The sequence below is a fragment of the Heterocephalus glaber genome, unplaced genomic scaffold (assembly GCF_053883595.1).
Source record: "Heterocephalus glaber isolate CG9 unplaced genomic scaffold, H.glaber_assembly_v1.0 deba00001531, whole genome shotgun sequence".
NCBI classification, from domain to species: domain Eukaryota; kingdom Metazoa; phylum Chordata; class Mammalia; order Rodentia; family Bathyergidae; genus Heterocephalus; species Heterocephalus glaber.
Window position 1 is genome coordinate 18714467 of NW_028258329.1, and position 17227 is coordinate 18731693.

General features: G+C 52.6%; 1 protein-coding gene across 1 annotated transcript; it reads left to right on the plus strand.

The window, feature by feature from the left end:
• The first annotated feature begins 8806 nt into the window (after positions 1 to 8806).
• Mesp2 (mesoderm posterior bHLH transcription factor 2) lies at positions 8807 to 11185 on the plus strand. The gene is made up of 2 exons (XM_004852774.3): positions 8807 to 9597; positions 10529 to 11185. Exons 1-2 carry the CDS (start codon positions 8809 to 8811, stop codon positions 10796 to 10798), a joined length of 1059 nt encoding a protein of 352 aa, XP_004852831.2. The 5' UTR covers positions 8807 to 8808; the 3' UTR covers positions 10799 to 11185.
• Positions 11186 to 17227: the final 6042 nt, after the last annotated feature.

The window sequence follows — 17227 nt, forward strand, 5'->3', positions numbered from 1 at the left end:
GGAAAGCTGTGCCTGGTGAAGGGGTACAGGGTGAGAGCACCGGTGCTTCTCCCTGCACAAGGCTGCTTTACGTTCACTTCTTTTGTTTTGTCTGTATTTTCTTATTTTCTGTAAGGAGCACACAAGTACGAGTTTCTCTGGTGAAAGAAAGGTAAGAAAGGGGGCAGAAATACTTTGCAGCCTCCTCCTCAGCTAGTTTGCATTGCAAGAATCAGGTCCAAGCCCCGAAGGTAGTACCTCCTGTTCTATTTGTCCTTCCCAGGAGCTGCAGGGCCTTGGATGGCCACTCCTGCCCTGCAGGGCATAGACACAGGCACCTCTCCACTCAGCAGACACCCATTTCCGAGGTATGGAGACTGAGCCCCAGGTGGGGAGTGGAGCCCAGAGCCTGCTGGCCTAGCCCAAGCTGCTGCACTGGCCCCATGGCTCTGCCTTCTCATTGGAGGAAGGGCAGAGGCTTCAAGACCCTGCACCTGCCCCAGCCCGCAGTGGCCACTTCCTTCCGGTGCCTCCCGACTGGCTCTTCATCTCCAGCTCTTCCCCTCTCACCCTCTCCTCCCTCAGATTGCCTACCCTCAAATCGCCTCCCTCGGACTCCAACTCCCCTACTCATTAGGCAGGGCCCAAGCCCACCTGCTGGTACATGCCATCGCCCACCTTCCCCTGGGGCTCCAGCCCCAGCACTGCCCCACTAGCCATGGCTTCCGGGCTGTAGCAAAACCCCACAATGGGAAGGAAACCCCCAATTCCAGGACTCTCCTGATCACCCAGCCGGGGGCCACGTCTCTGGTGTCCATGGTACCTGCTGGAGCTGGCCCCTTGTTCCTCGTGGGGCCACAATCCAGCCCTGCACAATGAACATGGCCTCGGCCCATGACTCGATGCCAGTGACCCATGGGTCACATTCCTGCCTCTGGGGATCTGAGACCCGGGACCAGGCTTCTCTGGGCCCTGTGTCCTCCTCTGAGCTGGAGCTGTGGGGTTTGACTGGTGCAGGTGCAGGTGCATTCGGGCCTGGGGACAGCCTGGCTGCTCTGTGACTTTGCCCTGGTGGCTCCTAGTCTCAGTGACACCAGTAGTGCTCTGCCAGCAGATAGGACCTTGTCATCAGACTTCCCTGATGTGCCTTCATCATGGCTGTTCAAGGGTGCTGAAGCAAGGGACCCTTCCAGAACCCTCCCAACACACACACACACACACACACACACACACACACTGTCTTTGCCCTGGCCCCCACCCCCACCCCAGGACAACTCTCTGGGCTGTTTTGGTGGCCCCTGCACACTTCCATTCCCAAGTTGACACCTTCTGTGTCAGCGGGCAGCCGGGAGGTGTGAAGGTGGCCGCAGGCTCACTGGTAATGAGAATACCACCCGGCACTCGTCCCTACCCACCTTACTGCCCGCATTCCCACGGCCTGACACCCCAGGTCTTGGAGGGGCCTTGGGAAGGACCGGAAGGGAGACTTGTGCTCAAAGCCCCTACTTGAGATGGCTTTCATCCTCGGCCCGCTCCCAGTCCTGCACCACCTGCTCAGGGAGAAAGTGGTGGTGGACTCCCTGGAGTGGGGCTGTAGCAGCAGGGGGCTATTGGTGCAGGGTGAGCTGGTGCTCGGCCACCAGGGCAGGCTGGGCGGGGGACAGTGCCCACCCTCACCTTCTGTGAGCCCAGGGCTGGGTGAGTGTGAGGGGCAGCCTGGGGCCCCTGCTCCCACCTGACGGTGGAAGCACTGGCAGCACCAGGCTGGCCCAGCTACCGCAGCCCTGCTTGGTGGTTCTGCCAGTCAACATCAGGCCCAGCTGAGCATTGGGCTCCAAGGCTCGGGGTGGCCTGAGCCAGGAGCTGCTGGACAACTTTGCTCTGCTCTTAGTCTAACCCTGAGACTGCAGAGTCCTGAGGCCATGCCTCCTGTCCCCTCCCTGATTCAGGGCCTCAGCTCTTGCTGGACTTCCGTGGTCATTAGGACAAACATCTTGTCTTGTGGTGCTTAGCAGGAGCTGTTAACTGCCATCCACTCCAGTTCCCAGGTGTGTTTGGCTCGTCATTTTCTGGCCTCATCTGGATTGCGTCCAGGAGCTGCCCACTCTCTCCTTCCTAGAAGGTCCTTCAGACTCACTGGAGTATCCCACTGGCTCTGGGCCTTTGGAGGCAACTATCACATCCTCTCATCTTTTTCTTCTTAGACCAAACACCCCAAGCCCTTCAGCTCTTTTGCTGATGACCTGGTTTCCAGCCCCTCACCAAACTCTCTCCCCTGGGCTAGGTAGGGATTGTGCCCAAGCCTCATCAACCATGGCCCCCAGGTTTCACCATGTCCTGTAAGTGTGGGGAAAGGGAACCATCACCTCCTTGGCTGAAGATGTCCTCCTCCTTGCAAATTCACATTTGCTCCTAACACATGGGAGACAGTGACCCTCGAGCCGTTCCCACACACACTACTGACCCTGAACTTGGAGGAAGGGGACCCTCGCTCTGTGGATTCTATCTTATTATGTCTGAGGGCTGTTCAGGCCTGCCAGGATCCCTTTAGATCCTGGCTGTTACCCAGTTCACTTCCAGGTTCAGGTCTAAACCCCAGGGAGATCAGTTCACATCTTTATGCAAGACCATAATACTGCAGGACAAAGCTGGGAGTAGGTCATGAGAGACTTCTTCTGGGTGGGCATCCGCCCAGTCCTCTTTTGCAATTTTCAGTCAGTTGTGAATTCTCTTAAGAGTCACCCAGCTCTCCGGGCCCTCGCAATGACAAGGAAACCTAGGAACTTTCTCATGATGCAGACAGGGATTATGATTATGATTGGTTGCTCATACCATATACTCAAAGTTCTGCCTTAAACACTTCAAAGAAATCCAGAAGTGCACAGTCCAGGCCTAGTATGGTGCTTCCATTTATTCCATCAATAAGTAAATAAATTGTTGTCAATGCCTCAAGACTTCTTTTTACTTCACCATCATTATTGTATGGTTTCTGTGCCTGAGACTGCTTCAGGCTCACAATAAGGTAGCTAAAGTTCCAATCATCAGATGTTTTCCAGACAGGAAGAAAATGAGGAAGTACAGCCACGGGACCACAGCTCTCGATTTTAAAGAGTTCTCCCAAGACAAGGTTGATGGTACACACCTATGATCCTAGTTACTTAGAAGGCAGGGGCAGGAGAATTACAAGTTCAGGGCCAACTTGGTCAATTTGGGGAGACTTGGTCTCAAAACAGGCCAAAGGCATGGCTCAGTGGTAGTGTTGCCCAGCATGTGTGAGGCCTTGGGTTCAATTCCCAGTAGGGGGGCAGCGAGGGGGCACAAGTGAACTTAGAGGGTTTGTTTAGGTTTATCCTCTGTAACAATTAAGTTTGAAGCCAGCCTGGGCAACACAAGGTGACTGCTATCTCAACAAAAGTAATTAAAATAAAGAGCTCTCCCAAAAGCCCCAACCAATAACACAGGCCACTGCATCTGCATGTTATCAGCCACAACACAGGTCCTGCTATTAAGAAAGGCTAACAGAGGTGTGTAATAGATGCTGTTTGGTAACTAGCAGTGTCAGCCACGTTCATGAAGTCCACACAGTAATGATCACGCTGCCCTGCCCAGCACCTCCCATCTCAGGAAGGGCACGCTGAGGCCTGGATAGCACCCAGCTGGAACCTTCCTTGGGTCAGTCAGATGCCAGAAGTTCGGAGAAGGGCCTGTGGGGCGGGGCCCATGCCCAGCTTGTCTACTCTGTACCCAGCACAGAGGAAAGCCAGGCTCACACCCCTGCAACAGGGGTGGCCTGTGTGAGGGTCTCCACTGTGGGCAAGTGGCCCGGACGCCCGGGCCAGGGCCCTGTCACAAGAGCAGCTGCTTCTGAGGCCGAACTGCAGTCTTGCCTAGGCTCATCTGTTAGCAGCAGCGCCAGGCACGGAGTTCTCCTGCTTCCTCTCCCTCTAGCTGTGGTGAGAGGAGCTGGTGTCCTGCTGAGGACAGCCCCGTGCAGGGTCCCAGAGTAGAGAGGCTGGAGGTGGAGGAGGGGTCCGGAGGACACCCAAGGCCTGGGGCTGGACAGTCCCAGAAAAGGAGACAGTCGATTTCCTTCTGCCAGGGCCAATGCTGAAGAAGCGACCCCCTTGCAATTGGTCTATTCCTTTACCCGCCTCTGCTGCCCTGGATCTTGCTATAAGCCTAACACCAGCTAAATACCATGCCAAGCACTATCTCATTTTACCCCAATTACCCCAGTATCAGAATCCCCACTTTATAGATGGGAAAACTGAGAGTAAGTTTCCCAAGTAGTGGAGCTGAGGCCCTAAACCAGGCCCCTGTGACATGGCAGCCCAGCCCTAGCCTCTGGGGACCCTGCCTCCCAGGACCAGCAGGGGATCCTTTGGTCTCCCTCCTGGAGATGAGGCTGGCACAGTGTGCCTTGTGCCTCCGGATCTGGCTGAGGGGCCGGGGAAGAGCTAGGGGCCACAGCAAGCCCAGGTGCTATCTTCCAGAACTTAGGCCATGACCAGGCCAAGCCAAGGTGGAAGTGGGCTAGGCTAGCCCAGAGAGGGAAGGGTAGCAGGTACCCCGTGCAAGGGCCCATGCTCAGGTACCTGCTCATTACTCATCAGTGCTGCTCATGGGGCCTCCCTATAGACTGGCTCTATAGGTGTGCACTGGGGGAATGCTTCTGGGTCTTCGGAGGTCACGGCCTTAACAGAGACCCCCAAAGCTGTTCCACCACTGCATACACATGCAGCTGCTCTGCTCTGCAGAAAACTAGAAACACACTAGAGAGGCATCAGGAAGGGACAGACCGTAGTAGGTGATTTGCAATGGATTATCTGTTTTTTGCAATGGAATATTATACAGTAGTTAAAATGTGTGTCAGAAACAAATAAAAACCCACTGAAATTCCAGAGCGCAGATCAAGATTTCTATATACACGGGTACAGATGGGTGGGGGAAGTGCCTGCCAATGTCCTGTATCACAGCAGGGTTACTATGGTTGATGACAATTAATTGTATAATTTCAGATGACTAACTGGGGGGATTTCAAATGTTTCTAGTACAAAGAGAGGATAAATGTTTGGGTTGATGGATAGGCCAGTTACTGAAATGTCAGCTGCACCCCAGCAGTATGTACAATTATTTGTCAGTTGCAGTGATGCCTCCATTCATGAACTTAATTTGTTTTATGATTTTGGAAAAGATGGCCACATTCATGTTCATGTGGGAAAGATGGCCATGGTCGTGTTTGTCACCCAGTGCAATTTGCAAACAAAAACAAACTTTTGGAAAACGTTTCTGTTTGGGAACAAAATTGTTTGTAAATGGAAGTATTCGTGAACCGAGGTACCACTGTACATTGTTTTAAAAGCCATGTCTGTGAAACCTGATGAATGTTGCTTTTAACTGTCAGGTACATGTGAGTTCATTCGTTGACAGGTAATATGTCAAGAAATTTATAGTGCTGTGTGGTCTTGGATGAATAAATGATATACTCACACTCCATCTGCCATTATTCCAACTGAAAAAATCTAGAATTGAATGTTTTTGAGTCCCCTCTTCTGTTAGGAGATAGTATTTTTGAAATCTTGCTTTAAACCCTCTTACACTATTGGATTAGTATGTTATCCATTGCTATAGCAAAATACCAAAGCTGGATAATTTGTAAAGAAAAAGAGTTTTATGAGCTCACAGTCCTGGGGACCCCAGAGCATGGTGCCAGCTTCTCCACACACTGGTGAGGCTCTGATGGCTGGTGGCATCACTAAGGTGGGATGTGTGGGCAAGAGACTATGTGGTCTTGCTATTGGTCCATGCTGGCCTTGAACTCACTATGCAGTCCACACTGGCCTCGAAGTCATGGCGATTCTCCTGCCTCAGCCTCCCAAGTGCTGGGATTACAGGCATGTGCTATTACAACTGGCTTTGGTCTTGCTCTTTGTAACAACTATCTCTGATAGCAACTAACCCAGGCCTATGAGAACTGCATTAATCCTCCAAAGACTCCAATAAACTACCTGCCTCCCACTTCCCTCCTCCTTGTCCCCTGTGGTACTCAGGATTGAAGCCAGGGCCTTTGCATTGAGCTATATCCCCAGTCCTGCCTTTATTTATTTTTCCTGCCTTATATTTATTGGTACACAATTACAGGACATAATGGTGGGAAGCTGGTACATGTATATAACATTTTAATTCTTTTCTTCACCCCGCCCCCAATCTCTTGGTCCCCTTCCTTTTTACAAAAGACCTATCTCCCTATTTCCTACAGTCTTTTATTTTGTTTATTTATAGTTTGGTTTTCTCATATTAGAGAAACTGTGTGATATTTAAGCTTGTATCTGATGTATTTCACTTAACATTGTGGCTTGATTTTTTTTTTTTTTGGTACTGGGGATCAAACTCGTGACCTTGTGCTTGCAAGGCAGGTGCGGCACCGAGCTAAATCCCTGGCCCTAACATTGTCACTTGAGGTGCATCCATTTTCCTACAAATGACTCAACCCAGCCCCTTTATTTTTTATTTTGACACAGAGTCTCACTAAGTCACTAAGTTGCCAGATTGCACTAGAACTTGCAATTCTCCTGCCTCAGCCTCCCAGAGTGCTGGTATTGAATGTGTGTGCCCAGCAATTTGACCCATTACTGGAAAAAAGGAGTCCTGACACAGAATGGTCTTTGGTCATACACTGTTTAATGAAAGAAAAAAAAATTCAGCATATTACAGGGTGAGACATGCAATGCAGGGTTTGCGCAACAGGCCTCCATGAGTAGTGTCTTGGCCCACGTTCTACTGCTGATTGAATACTACAGACTAAGTAATTTGTAAGGAAATGTATTTCTGACAGTCTGGAGGCTGGGCGGTCCAAAAGTTTGGTGCAGGCATCTGGGGAGGGCAGGGAACATTGCATGGAGAGACAGAGCAAGCATATTAGAGCACACCTGCTTTCCTAGCAATGCCTCTTCCGGAGAGCATACCAATCCTGCAGTGAACAGATCATTCAGGAGGGCAGAGGGCTCAAGACCCAGTCACCCCCAAAGGTGCACCTCTCAACCTGCTGCACTGGGAACCAAGCTTCCAGCACAGGAAATCAGGCGGGGGGGCAGGGGGAGCAGACCAAACCACAGTAAGCACTATGTGGCTTCTAAGGATACCTGAGTTTATGCAAATGCACAACCGAACAACTGCTGTCGCCTCTAGGGAGACACGGTGTGGTTAAAGGGACTCCAGCTTCATCAATCTTATTTCCATTTCTCCCAGAGAAATGTACTGATTATGAAAGGGTAATTAAAAATTAATTTTTAAAAACAGCCATGAAAAATTTACAAGGCCCTCTGCTATCTCAGGCTGCTGTGGGCTGATCTATTTTGATTGTTGTTGTCAGGTTGACCTTTAGTTGATGGCTGATTTTTTAAAATTTGTCACCCTTTTTCTCAAAAGTCCCTATGACTCCCTATGACCTTGGGAACAACACCCAACTCCTTGGCCCAACCCCAGCCTTCCAGTGCCCTGGGGGTCCACTGCCAGGCCTCTGCTTGTGCAGATCCTTCTAGAATGTTCTTCCCGCTCCCCTCTCCCTGCTCAAATCCTGTCTCAGGGCCCAGATGTGACACCTCCACCTCAGTGCCCAGAGCCCTACTGTCTCTGGTCCTCTTAGCCTTCAGGCTCAGCACTTTCCCTTGACATCACAAGGACCCTGATGCTTCCATTAATGTATAATTGTCGCTGAGAACATTTACTTTGTAAATTTTACAGTCAATCATTTCTCACATCAGTCCTGTGATTAGATACTATAATTATTATTCCTGTTTGACTTAGCTCTGGTTAAGTTCAGGTTAAAGGTCCTGCCCAAGGGCCCCTACCTAGTGGTGGACCTACTAGTTATATAATGGACTATTCATGTGTCTTTCAAGACTAAAATCTCAGGAGAGCAGAGGTGGTTACTAGCTTGGTCACCCTGGCATGACTGGCATTTACCAGCTGCTAAATAAATATTAATTAAATGAATAATGCCTGTAAGTGCCTTGATGTTAATACCTTCTTTCTAAAATGATACCAGCAAAAGGCCTGTGATTCCAAGCGCTCTACAGGGATCATCCCAGGCAGCAGGCATCTTCTGTTACTACCGGAAGGATGAGGCTACCTGGGCCCACAGGTAGTCAGTGATCTGCCCAAGGCCACACAACAGACAAAGGCCAACCTAGGGGCCACCTTCACCCATTTCCATGGCCCACTGTGCCTCCTCTGTCTTCTTCAGGGTGCTGGGTTCCAGTTCTCAGGTGTAGAAAAAAACATGGGCAGTGAGATGATTTTCTCAGCGACAATCTGCCAATCAACACGTGGGGGTTCTGAGGGCCCTAGAAAGGTCCCCCGAAAGTAGGTCCCCTCCCCGTGGCCATGGAAGGGCCCAGGGGTGAGTTCCTGGGCAGAGCTCGTGCAGGCTGAGGATGGCATAGGCAGCCGCTCCTAACGAGGGTCTGTAAGGCCTGTAAGCCCTGGCACCACCTCCAGGGGGGGTCTCCCGGGCACCCACCCGGCATTGGACAGGAAAGGGTGGGGTACGGGTGGGAGCAGGCGCGAAGCTTGGCAGCTCCATCCAGATGCGAATTGTCCTTCCCACACTTCTCGGCCCCGGAGGCCTCCATTAGAGCCCCAGAGGAGTTAGAATCCACACCTCCACAAATGGACCCGCTTTCCCAGGGCCCCCCTCCCAGACCTTCCCCGGGCTCTGTGGGTTTTGACACCTCTCTGCAACCTGGCAGGAGGCCACCTCACACCTTTAGTCCGGATAAAAGCTCAGTCCTGGAAGTGGCCCCAGTCTCTCAGCCCGCAGCTCCGGCCATGGCCCGCTCCCCGCCGCCTCCGCACGGCCTCGTTGGCCTCGACCCCTGGGTCTTCTCCCCGGGCTGGGGCTGGGCCGGCCACGCGGACTCCACGTCGCCCGCCTCCTCCTCCTCGGACTCATCCGGCTCATGCCCCTGCGACGGCGCCCGCGGCTCCTCGCAGCTCGCACTCTCGGCCCGCAGCGCCCACGCCTCGGAGGCCACCGCGACGGCGCCCCGACGAGCACGGCCGGGACCCACGGGGGGACCGCGGCGCAGCGCCAGCGAGCGCGAGAAGCTGCGCATGCGCACGCTCGCCCGCGCCCTGCTGGAGCTGCGCCGCTTCCTGCCGCCGTCCGTGGCGCCGGCCGGTCAGAGCCTTACGAAGATAGAGACACTGCGCCTGGCTATTCGCTACATCGGCCACCTGTCGGCCGTGCTAGGCCTCGGCGACGACGGTCTGCGGCGGCGGCGGCGGCGGCAAGTGGACGCGCCGTCCCCGCGGGGCTGCCCTCTGTGCCCCGACAGTGGCGGAGCATCCTGGGGGCCCCCTACAACCCACTCGGGACCCAGCCCCGCGCCCGAGAGCCTGGGGAACAGGGTCTCCGACCCAAATCCCTGGAGGCCACCCCCTTACTGCCCCAAGATACAGTCGCCCATGCACCAGCCCCTGGGGAGAGCCCCCGAAGCTGCTCTTTGGATGCCGCCCCAGGCCAGTGGGGGGAACCAGCCATCACCAGAGCCGTCAAGCGCCACTGTGCCCTGGACGCCCCCACCTGCGCCCCCGGAGCTAGTGGCCGTGTACCAGGTACGCACCGCAGCCCTGGCCCCTACGTGGCCCTTGAGGGAGGAGTCCTGGGCTCAGTGGGAAATGAGTGGGTGGGTAGTCTGCAGAGAAGTCCAACTTTCCAGATCTCAGGTATCTTAATGGAGGGGAGGATGGAAGGGATCCTAACCTCCTTGAGGGAAGAGATGAGGAATGGCCCTTGACTTGCTCAGAGGCCAGGGTGAAAGCCTCGGGCCGGGATCTGCACTGTCAGGAAATTCTAAGCATTCCTTTAAGTGGTCACTGAAGGGAAGTAGGCCCAGGGCTGAGAACAGCACTTCCCACTGTCCTTAGGTGGCCCTGGAGTTGGAACCGTTATGATTTCTTCAGGTTTCATCCATCCATTCATTTCTGAATGATTTGTTGTCTATAAAGGATCATATTAATAACCAAATTTTCCTGGATGTGGTGCCACACACCTGTAATCCCAGCAGTCTGGAAGGCTGAGGCAGGGGTATTACAAGTTTAAACTCAACCTAGGCAATTTAGGGACTAAGATCCTGTCTTTTAAAAAAAAAAGGGCTGAGGATGTAGCTCACTGCAAAGGTCCTGGGTTTCATCCTTAGTATCATAAAAAACAACCACAACTAAATAACCAAACTTTATTAAACACTTCCTGTCTGTCCCCCACAATTCTTTGTACTTCGTATGTCTTCATTCAGCTCTTCTAACAACTCTGCAGAGTGGGCATTAGCAGCCCCACTTTACAGATGAGAAAGCTGAGACCAAAAGAGGCTTCCTGAGTTTGCCCAGCTATGAGTAGCAGTGCTGGGGTCTGAAGATTGGCAGTGCACTTCACAGCCTGGGCTGCTGACCATTTTGTTCCCTGCATCCGGGGCACTAGCGCTGTCCAGACCCCACCAGCCCTAGCCCCGGGATCACCTCACTCACAAACGGTTCTTCTCTCCTGCAGGGGATCTCTGTGTTGCCAGAGCCCTGTCTGTCACTGGGGAGCCCACCCCACCGGCCCCACCCGTCATGCCAGAGACTCCAGCCTCAGACCCCATGGGGGTGCTGGGGCCACAGTGCCGAGCTGCTCCCCAGCTCAGAGGCCCAGGGACCCGGGCTCATCTTCCAGCCTGGTGACATGAGCCCTGCCCAGCGCTCAGGCCCTCGGCTCAGCAGCTGCCCTGAACTTTGGCAAGAAGATTTGGAGAGGACCCATCTGGGCATCTTCTACTAACGGCCTTGCAGCCCCCCTTTTCAGCCTGAATGAAGTAAGGCCTGTGTGAACACTGGTCATGTGCTTCTTCGGGGGCTTTTTAAACTTCCTTTTGCCAAGGAGCCCCTGTGCCTATTATGGAAAGTGTCGGGAACAGATATCGGCTGTCCTCCCTGGTCACAGTGGGGGCCTCCACTGTCAGGCACCACCTTGCAGAGACCTGTGCACAGCAGAGCACAGTCCAGGCTGCTTTGACTGGGCCGCTGCTTGACCCCCAAGGAGGCCAAGCTGGGACTGGTGGGGAAGGGTGTGGGAGCCAGGCCCGTGCCCTGCCTCTGGGTAACTGTTGGCCAGAATCCTGTATGTTAGTTACTCTTCATTCTTTAAAAAAACAAAAACACACCTAGTGAAAATTTGGTTTGGTCTGTTTTCTTCTATCAATTTAAGTTTTTCTAGGTTTTCTGGAAAAGGGGGAACAAGCTCTGCTGTTCTTCCCCTCCTTGAATCCAATCCTGCCGTGGTCGACATGGCCCTTGCCTGTGAGTTCCAGTGTTTCCTGTACCTGGGCTCCAGCTGGGGGCTGCAACTGGCGTGCTGTGTATGCAGGATGGCACAGGTGGCTGAGGGTAGTCACCCATACACCAACTCTGCTCGTTTGAGTCCTTCTGGGTTTTTGCCTGCTGACCCTTGGTAGGGGGATTCATGCAGTTATGGACAAACAGGGCCCCAGATTGGGACACCTGTGTTTTCGGGTGCCTTCACAGCTGTGTAACTTTCTTTTCAAAAGATGCTGTGATTAGCTCCCATATACTTGCTCCTGAGGCCTCCTTAACTTGTAGGTGGCCTCCTCACTGTGTTGCTTGTGTCTCAGCTGTTCTTGGAGGGATCCCAAGCCTACTGGGTTAGGGACCACCCTAAGCAGCTCATTTAACCTTTTTTTTCTGTACCAGGGATTGAACTCAGGACCTTCCACTTGCGCTTTCGAGGCAGATATGGCACCACTGAGCTAAATCCCCGCCCTGACCTCATTTAATCTTAATTACCTCTTTAAAGGATCTCTCCAAATTCAGCTGCATTCTGAAGAACTAGAGGTTAGGCCTTGAATTAACTTTTTGTCTTTCTAACAAAATACCCAAGGTACATTATAAAGAGAAAAGGTTTGAGCCAGGGATTTAGCTCAGTGGTTCCGCTGCCTGCCACAAAAGCACAAGGTCCTGAGTTCCTGGTACCAAAAAAAAAAACAAAAAAAGGTTTGTTCTGGTTTGTGGCTCTGGTGGTCCCAGGGTGACTGAGTGGCCCAATTTATGTGGATCTCTGCCAAGGGCAGTGAATCAAGAGGCAAAGAGTGAAAAAGAAAGGGTCAAAGTCCTGCAGTCACCTCAGAATCTTCCATGGACAGGCCCCATCTGCCAAAGGTTCCACTACCTCCCCAGTAGCACCACCTCTGGACTTTTGGGAGACATCCAACACCCAAGCTAAAGCAAGGCTTAAACAGGAATTTTAGAAGGACACAGTTCAGCTTGTAACATTTGTTGTTAAGCACTGTGGTTAAACTGAAGTCTCCCTGCTTCAGCCTCCTGAGGGTTTATGCCACCACACCTAGCTAGCTTTTCTTTAGTATCAGAATTCTTACACTTGGCACATAGTAAGTGCTCAATAAAAGGCCTTGCTGAGTAGAGACATTGCCTAAGAGATGCGTAGTCAAGTGGCTCTTAAACCTGGCTGTGTGTTAAGTCATCTGGGTCCAGGGTCAGTCGCACTCTGAGTGATAGATTTAGTATGCCAGGTCCCTAAGATCCTCTCTAGGAGATGCTGAGGCCCAGCCAGGTTAGGGAGCAATGGATCTTCATCCCTTCATTTCACAGCTGGAGAAACTGAGGCCCAGGCAGGGAAGCAACTTCCTATAGCCCCCTGCCCCTGCTAGGTGTGGACATCAGGCCCCTGACTCCTAGTCCAGTGCTCTCTCCTTCCTAAGGAGACCCAGGGTCTTAGTCCACAGGCGCAGGGCATCTGCACCATGGGCAGAAGTAGACAGCTTCACTTCGTTTCTGCAGTCCTCACCCACTGTGTTTCCCCAGCTCTGGGCCCTACCAGGGATTCGGTGGAGTCCATGACTTGACTGGCCGTCAGCTGCAGCTGGACATGAGTGTCTCATGCTTGTGGGCTGTGGCAGCCTCAATCCCCAGGCTCCCCCCAAAGGCCCCTGGGGCAGAGAAGGCAGAGGCGAGAAGCCCCACCACTGGGCCAGGAAGCATATGTGGACGGCCAGCTGGAGAGGCCTAGGACACACCCTGCATGCTGCTGTGGTGAGGGGAGCCCCACCATGCACGCTCCTCTGGGACAGCCCAGGGTGCCCTTTTGGAACAGTGTCCCCTCGTACTCCACCCCTTTGTGGCTCTGACCCAGGATGCAGGACCCAGGCAGGCTGCCCTGCACTGCACCTCTCTGCTAAGTCCAAATGGGAGAAAGAGGCTGACTCGGGCATCCTGCCTGGGATGAGTGGTTGAGGCAAATCTTCTGGGAACCCCAGGAACCATCTGTAAGGGACTGGACACCCAGTGAGTGTCTTGCCCAGCCTGCCAACAACCAAGAAATGTAGAAAACACGCTGGACCCAGCAATGTAAAGGATGCTCTGGTTTTGCACATGGCCCTTAAGGCTAGAAGAAGCTGCATTGCCTGGTTCAGGGGTGTTGTGAGGTCACCTCAGGCCAGCCCCTACCCTCTGCATTTTGTAGATGCTGCTGGCCTGGGGTGCAGAGTGTCCCCCTACTGATTAGCAGGGCCTGGACAGGGAGTCAGCAGCTGAAGGTCTGTTAGTTTCTGTGCAGTATCTTGACTAGGCCTCTGCAGGTGGTGGGTCTTCTGGGACTGGTTTCCTCCGGCCACATGGGCCCTGATAAATGCCAGCATTGTAAGCTGACCTCGCTGTTGTGAGCATGCCCATGTGCTGTCACAGTCACAGACCCTCTGCCAGCTCCAAACCAACCTGGGGTTCCACTGCATCCAGCACCTGGCCAGATGCTGCTCCCTGTGCCTAGCACCCCTGACTGTAGGACAGAGAGAACTGAAGGTGCAGCTTAGCAAAAGAGCATCTGCCTCACATGTGAGGCCCTGGGTTCTATCCCCAGCACCAAGAACATAATCATAAAAAATAATCATTTTTTAGAAAGCCAAGTTAAACATGGTCTTCACTTAGGGTCAGATAGTATGTAAACACATTACTCTCTGACCACAGAGACTAACAGGATGTGGCAGCTCTCTCTAGCAGTGTCTTGACTGTTCCTAGCTGTGTCCCTGGAGCCCTGAGCCCACCAGGGACCCAGTGCTGAGGCTGCCCCTCCCCCATCTGGGCCCCAGAAGGTCAAGTGCCAGCCATGGCCGCTGGGTGCTGGCGACAGGAAGGGCTGGCCCAGAGCAGAGGGGTTGGGGGATTTAATTTGGGGCAACCCAGGGAGCTTCCCGGACAGGCCTCAACACCGGCTGGCCTCCGCCCTGCCCTTTGATGTGCAAATAGCAGCAGCAGAGTCCAGAGCCTTCCAGGCCCCAGGCTGCTGCTTCTCGGGAAGGGGGGTGGGAGGCAGCTGGTGGATTTCCAGCTGGGATCCTGGGCTAGGGACACCAGCAGTCCACTCTCCTGTGAGGGTCTGTGGCTAGGAGATCACACACTGACCCCACAGCCCTCATGCTTGTGAGGAAATAGAGGCTTAGGGTTCAAATCCATGACTCCAGAAAGAGTTGGCCCCCAAGATTCCAGCTGAGGACCTGGCTGTGGGTGGCAACTGGAAGTGACCCAAGTTCCTATAGCTGCCCCCGACTCCCTTCTCTCCCTACCCTCAACCCTTGAATGCTTGGCAGGGCCCCGTGGAGCTGGGGCCAGGGTCAGGGTGAGTTCCCCACAGCCCAGCTCCAGCTTTGGGTCAAGAAATACCCTGGGGCCACCAAGAAGCTGCACCTTCTTCCTAGCACTGGCCACCAGGTCATCTGGAGAGCGCAGCTTCCCATGCTGGGAGAGACATAGCCCTCCATGGGCTGCTCTAGAAAACACCCACCCCCCTCTACCAATTGTTATCCGGCCAGGAGCCTGGAGAGGTAGTGAGACAGGCCCTTGGCCAGGAGTGGTGGCTGCAGGCTTGGGGACTCCTCCACCCCCAAGTGCTGTCACTGCATTGTGGGCTAGCATGGGTTCTTGCTTTTAGTAATAATAGAAATTAAAACTACAGGGCCGGGGATTTAGCTCAATGGTTCTGCTTCTTGCCTCGCAAGCGCAAGGTCCCAAGTTTGATCCCGGTACCAAAAAAGAAATTAAAACTATAGCACTATCCCAGAACTTGGCAGGAGGATTGCTACAAGTTCAAGATCTCCTTGGGCTACACAGTGAGTTCAAGGCCAGCCTGTCAAAACAAACAATCAAAAAATGAAAGGACAATTTAACAGGAAAAAGCTTTAATTGGAAAGTAAGAAAAGTAGTAAAGGACTTTAGCTCTAGGAGCTAAGATCAAGCTACTCAAAAAGGCTGGAGCCCAGCTTTAGGGTTCAGCTGGGCTGGGCTGTGCGCTGATCCTTAGCTCTGGAATCCTCATGGGTGAGGTTTCAGTCCCATGAAAGGGATGTCTCTGTTATCTGGTTTCAGTCATGTGGGTCTCTGCTCTTCCCGGAATCCAGGTGATCAGGTTTAGGACAATGGCCAGAAACTTCTGGACATAGTTGGATGTCCCTGTAAATCTCCTGTCTCAGCATCTTCAGTCTGAAGGGAGATGAGATCACTTGACCTCACCTCCCACCTGCTACACAGACCTCCCTCAATGGCCAACATGCCCATGGGCAGAGCCCAGAAGGGATTAGACCCAGATTCACAGTAACAAAATGAAGGTCAAGATTTGTCCTGCTTTTAGTTATCTATTGGGCATTTGTAGGCCCAAGAGGAGTCATAGTTTTTAGTAAAAATCACTTTAAGTCCCTGGATACCTTTGGAGAAAACCCAAGCCAAGCTCTTCAGGAGTAACAGGTGAATGGGCCGGGGATTTAGCTCAGTGGTTTCGACGCCTGCTGCGCAAACACAAGGACCTGAGTTCGATCCCCGGTACCAAAAAAAAAAAAAGAAGTAACAGGTGAAGGGCCCAGGATTCTTCATCCCTATGGTGATCTCTGACTGTGTCACCGCTATAGTCCCAAGTGTCCCTGGGGTTCCTGGGGCTCAGGAAGAGGGGCCCCTGCGACCCCATTCCCTTGCCTTGTGTTGGGGTGGTGCTTTCTGGAAAAGCGCTCTATCCATCCTCCATCAGCCAGGACCAACTCTGCCTGGTACAGTGTCAAAGGTAGTTAGACATCATCAGCAGGCCTGAGGGACACAGGAGGGGTGGGGTCGGTAATAGCTTCGCCAGTTATAGTTAAGAAAAGACCAAAGTGTGAAGTACATTTACAGCAGACCTTAACTTACGAACTCATTTCATTCCCTAGGGCTGGTTGTAACTCAAGTTGGTCAGTTGAAGGCTCAGGCTCCTCTACACAGCCTTTAAAGTCTCTCTTCTGTACACAGGCAGATCTCAGTGTCCTTAGAGAGACAGCGGCCCAGGATTTCTCAATTAACCCCACACAGGAAAGGATGCTGTAATGTTCCTTCCAGAACTCTTTAAGGGTTAAATCTGTATCTGAGACTATCTGGAAGCAAAAGCAGCCAGCATTCAGGTTGTAACTCGATGCTTTGGTTGTAAGTTAAAACTAAAATTCCAGTTGTAACCCAAGTCATAACCCAAGGGTCCACTGTATAATTATTTGTCAGGTGTCAGGCCCACAGTGATCCCACAGAACACAGTGACATCTTAAGTTACACACTGTGCACATTCCTTGTGATACTTGGCCATCTATTTCCAAAACAAGGCACACAGCATTCCTGGGTGTCACTCATGCCAGGTGGTATTGGACAGAGCATTCCTTAAAGACCCTCCCGCTAGGGGCTGAAAGCTGATTCACAATAGAATTTCTCTTTATAAATTTCTCAATGGCTAAGGCCCTTGAGGAAACACCAGCCATCTGAAAAGAATAAGATATTTTTGAGATACGGACATTTCAAAGCAATCTCTAAGAAAAATATCGATAAACATCACAATCACCATTGTTCCCTGAACTCCAGTAGTAACCGCAGGAAAAGGTCACTCAGGTGTTGCTCTGGCTCTATTTGCTTTACAATAAACTTCACCTAGGCTTCTACACTTCCGCCTGTGTGTCTGGACTGAACTTTTTTTTTTGGTACCAGGGATCGAACTCGGGACCTTGCACTTTTGAGGCAGGCGGCGGAACCACTGAGCTAAATTCCCAGCCTCTGGAATGAACTTTTGTCAGAGGCACCAGAACCAAGGACGAAGGACCTGCTTCCCAGTGACATCACCTGTAGGGGCCACAGGCCCCCTGGTTCCCCACTCCAGCTCCAGCTTAGTAAAGAGTCTTGAAGC

Coding starts and splice junctions, on each gene's coding strand:
- Mesp2 (XM_004852774.3), top strand. CDS start 8,809: ATGGCCCGCTCCCCGCCGCCTCCGCACGGCCTCGTTGGCCTCGACCCC. Junction 9,598..10,528: donor AGCTAGTGGCCGTGTACCAG/GTACGCACCGCA, acceptor TCTCTCCTGCAG/GGGATCTCTGTGTTGCCAGA.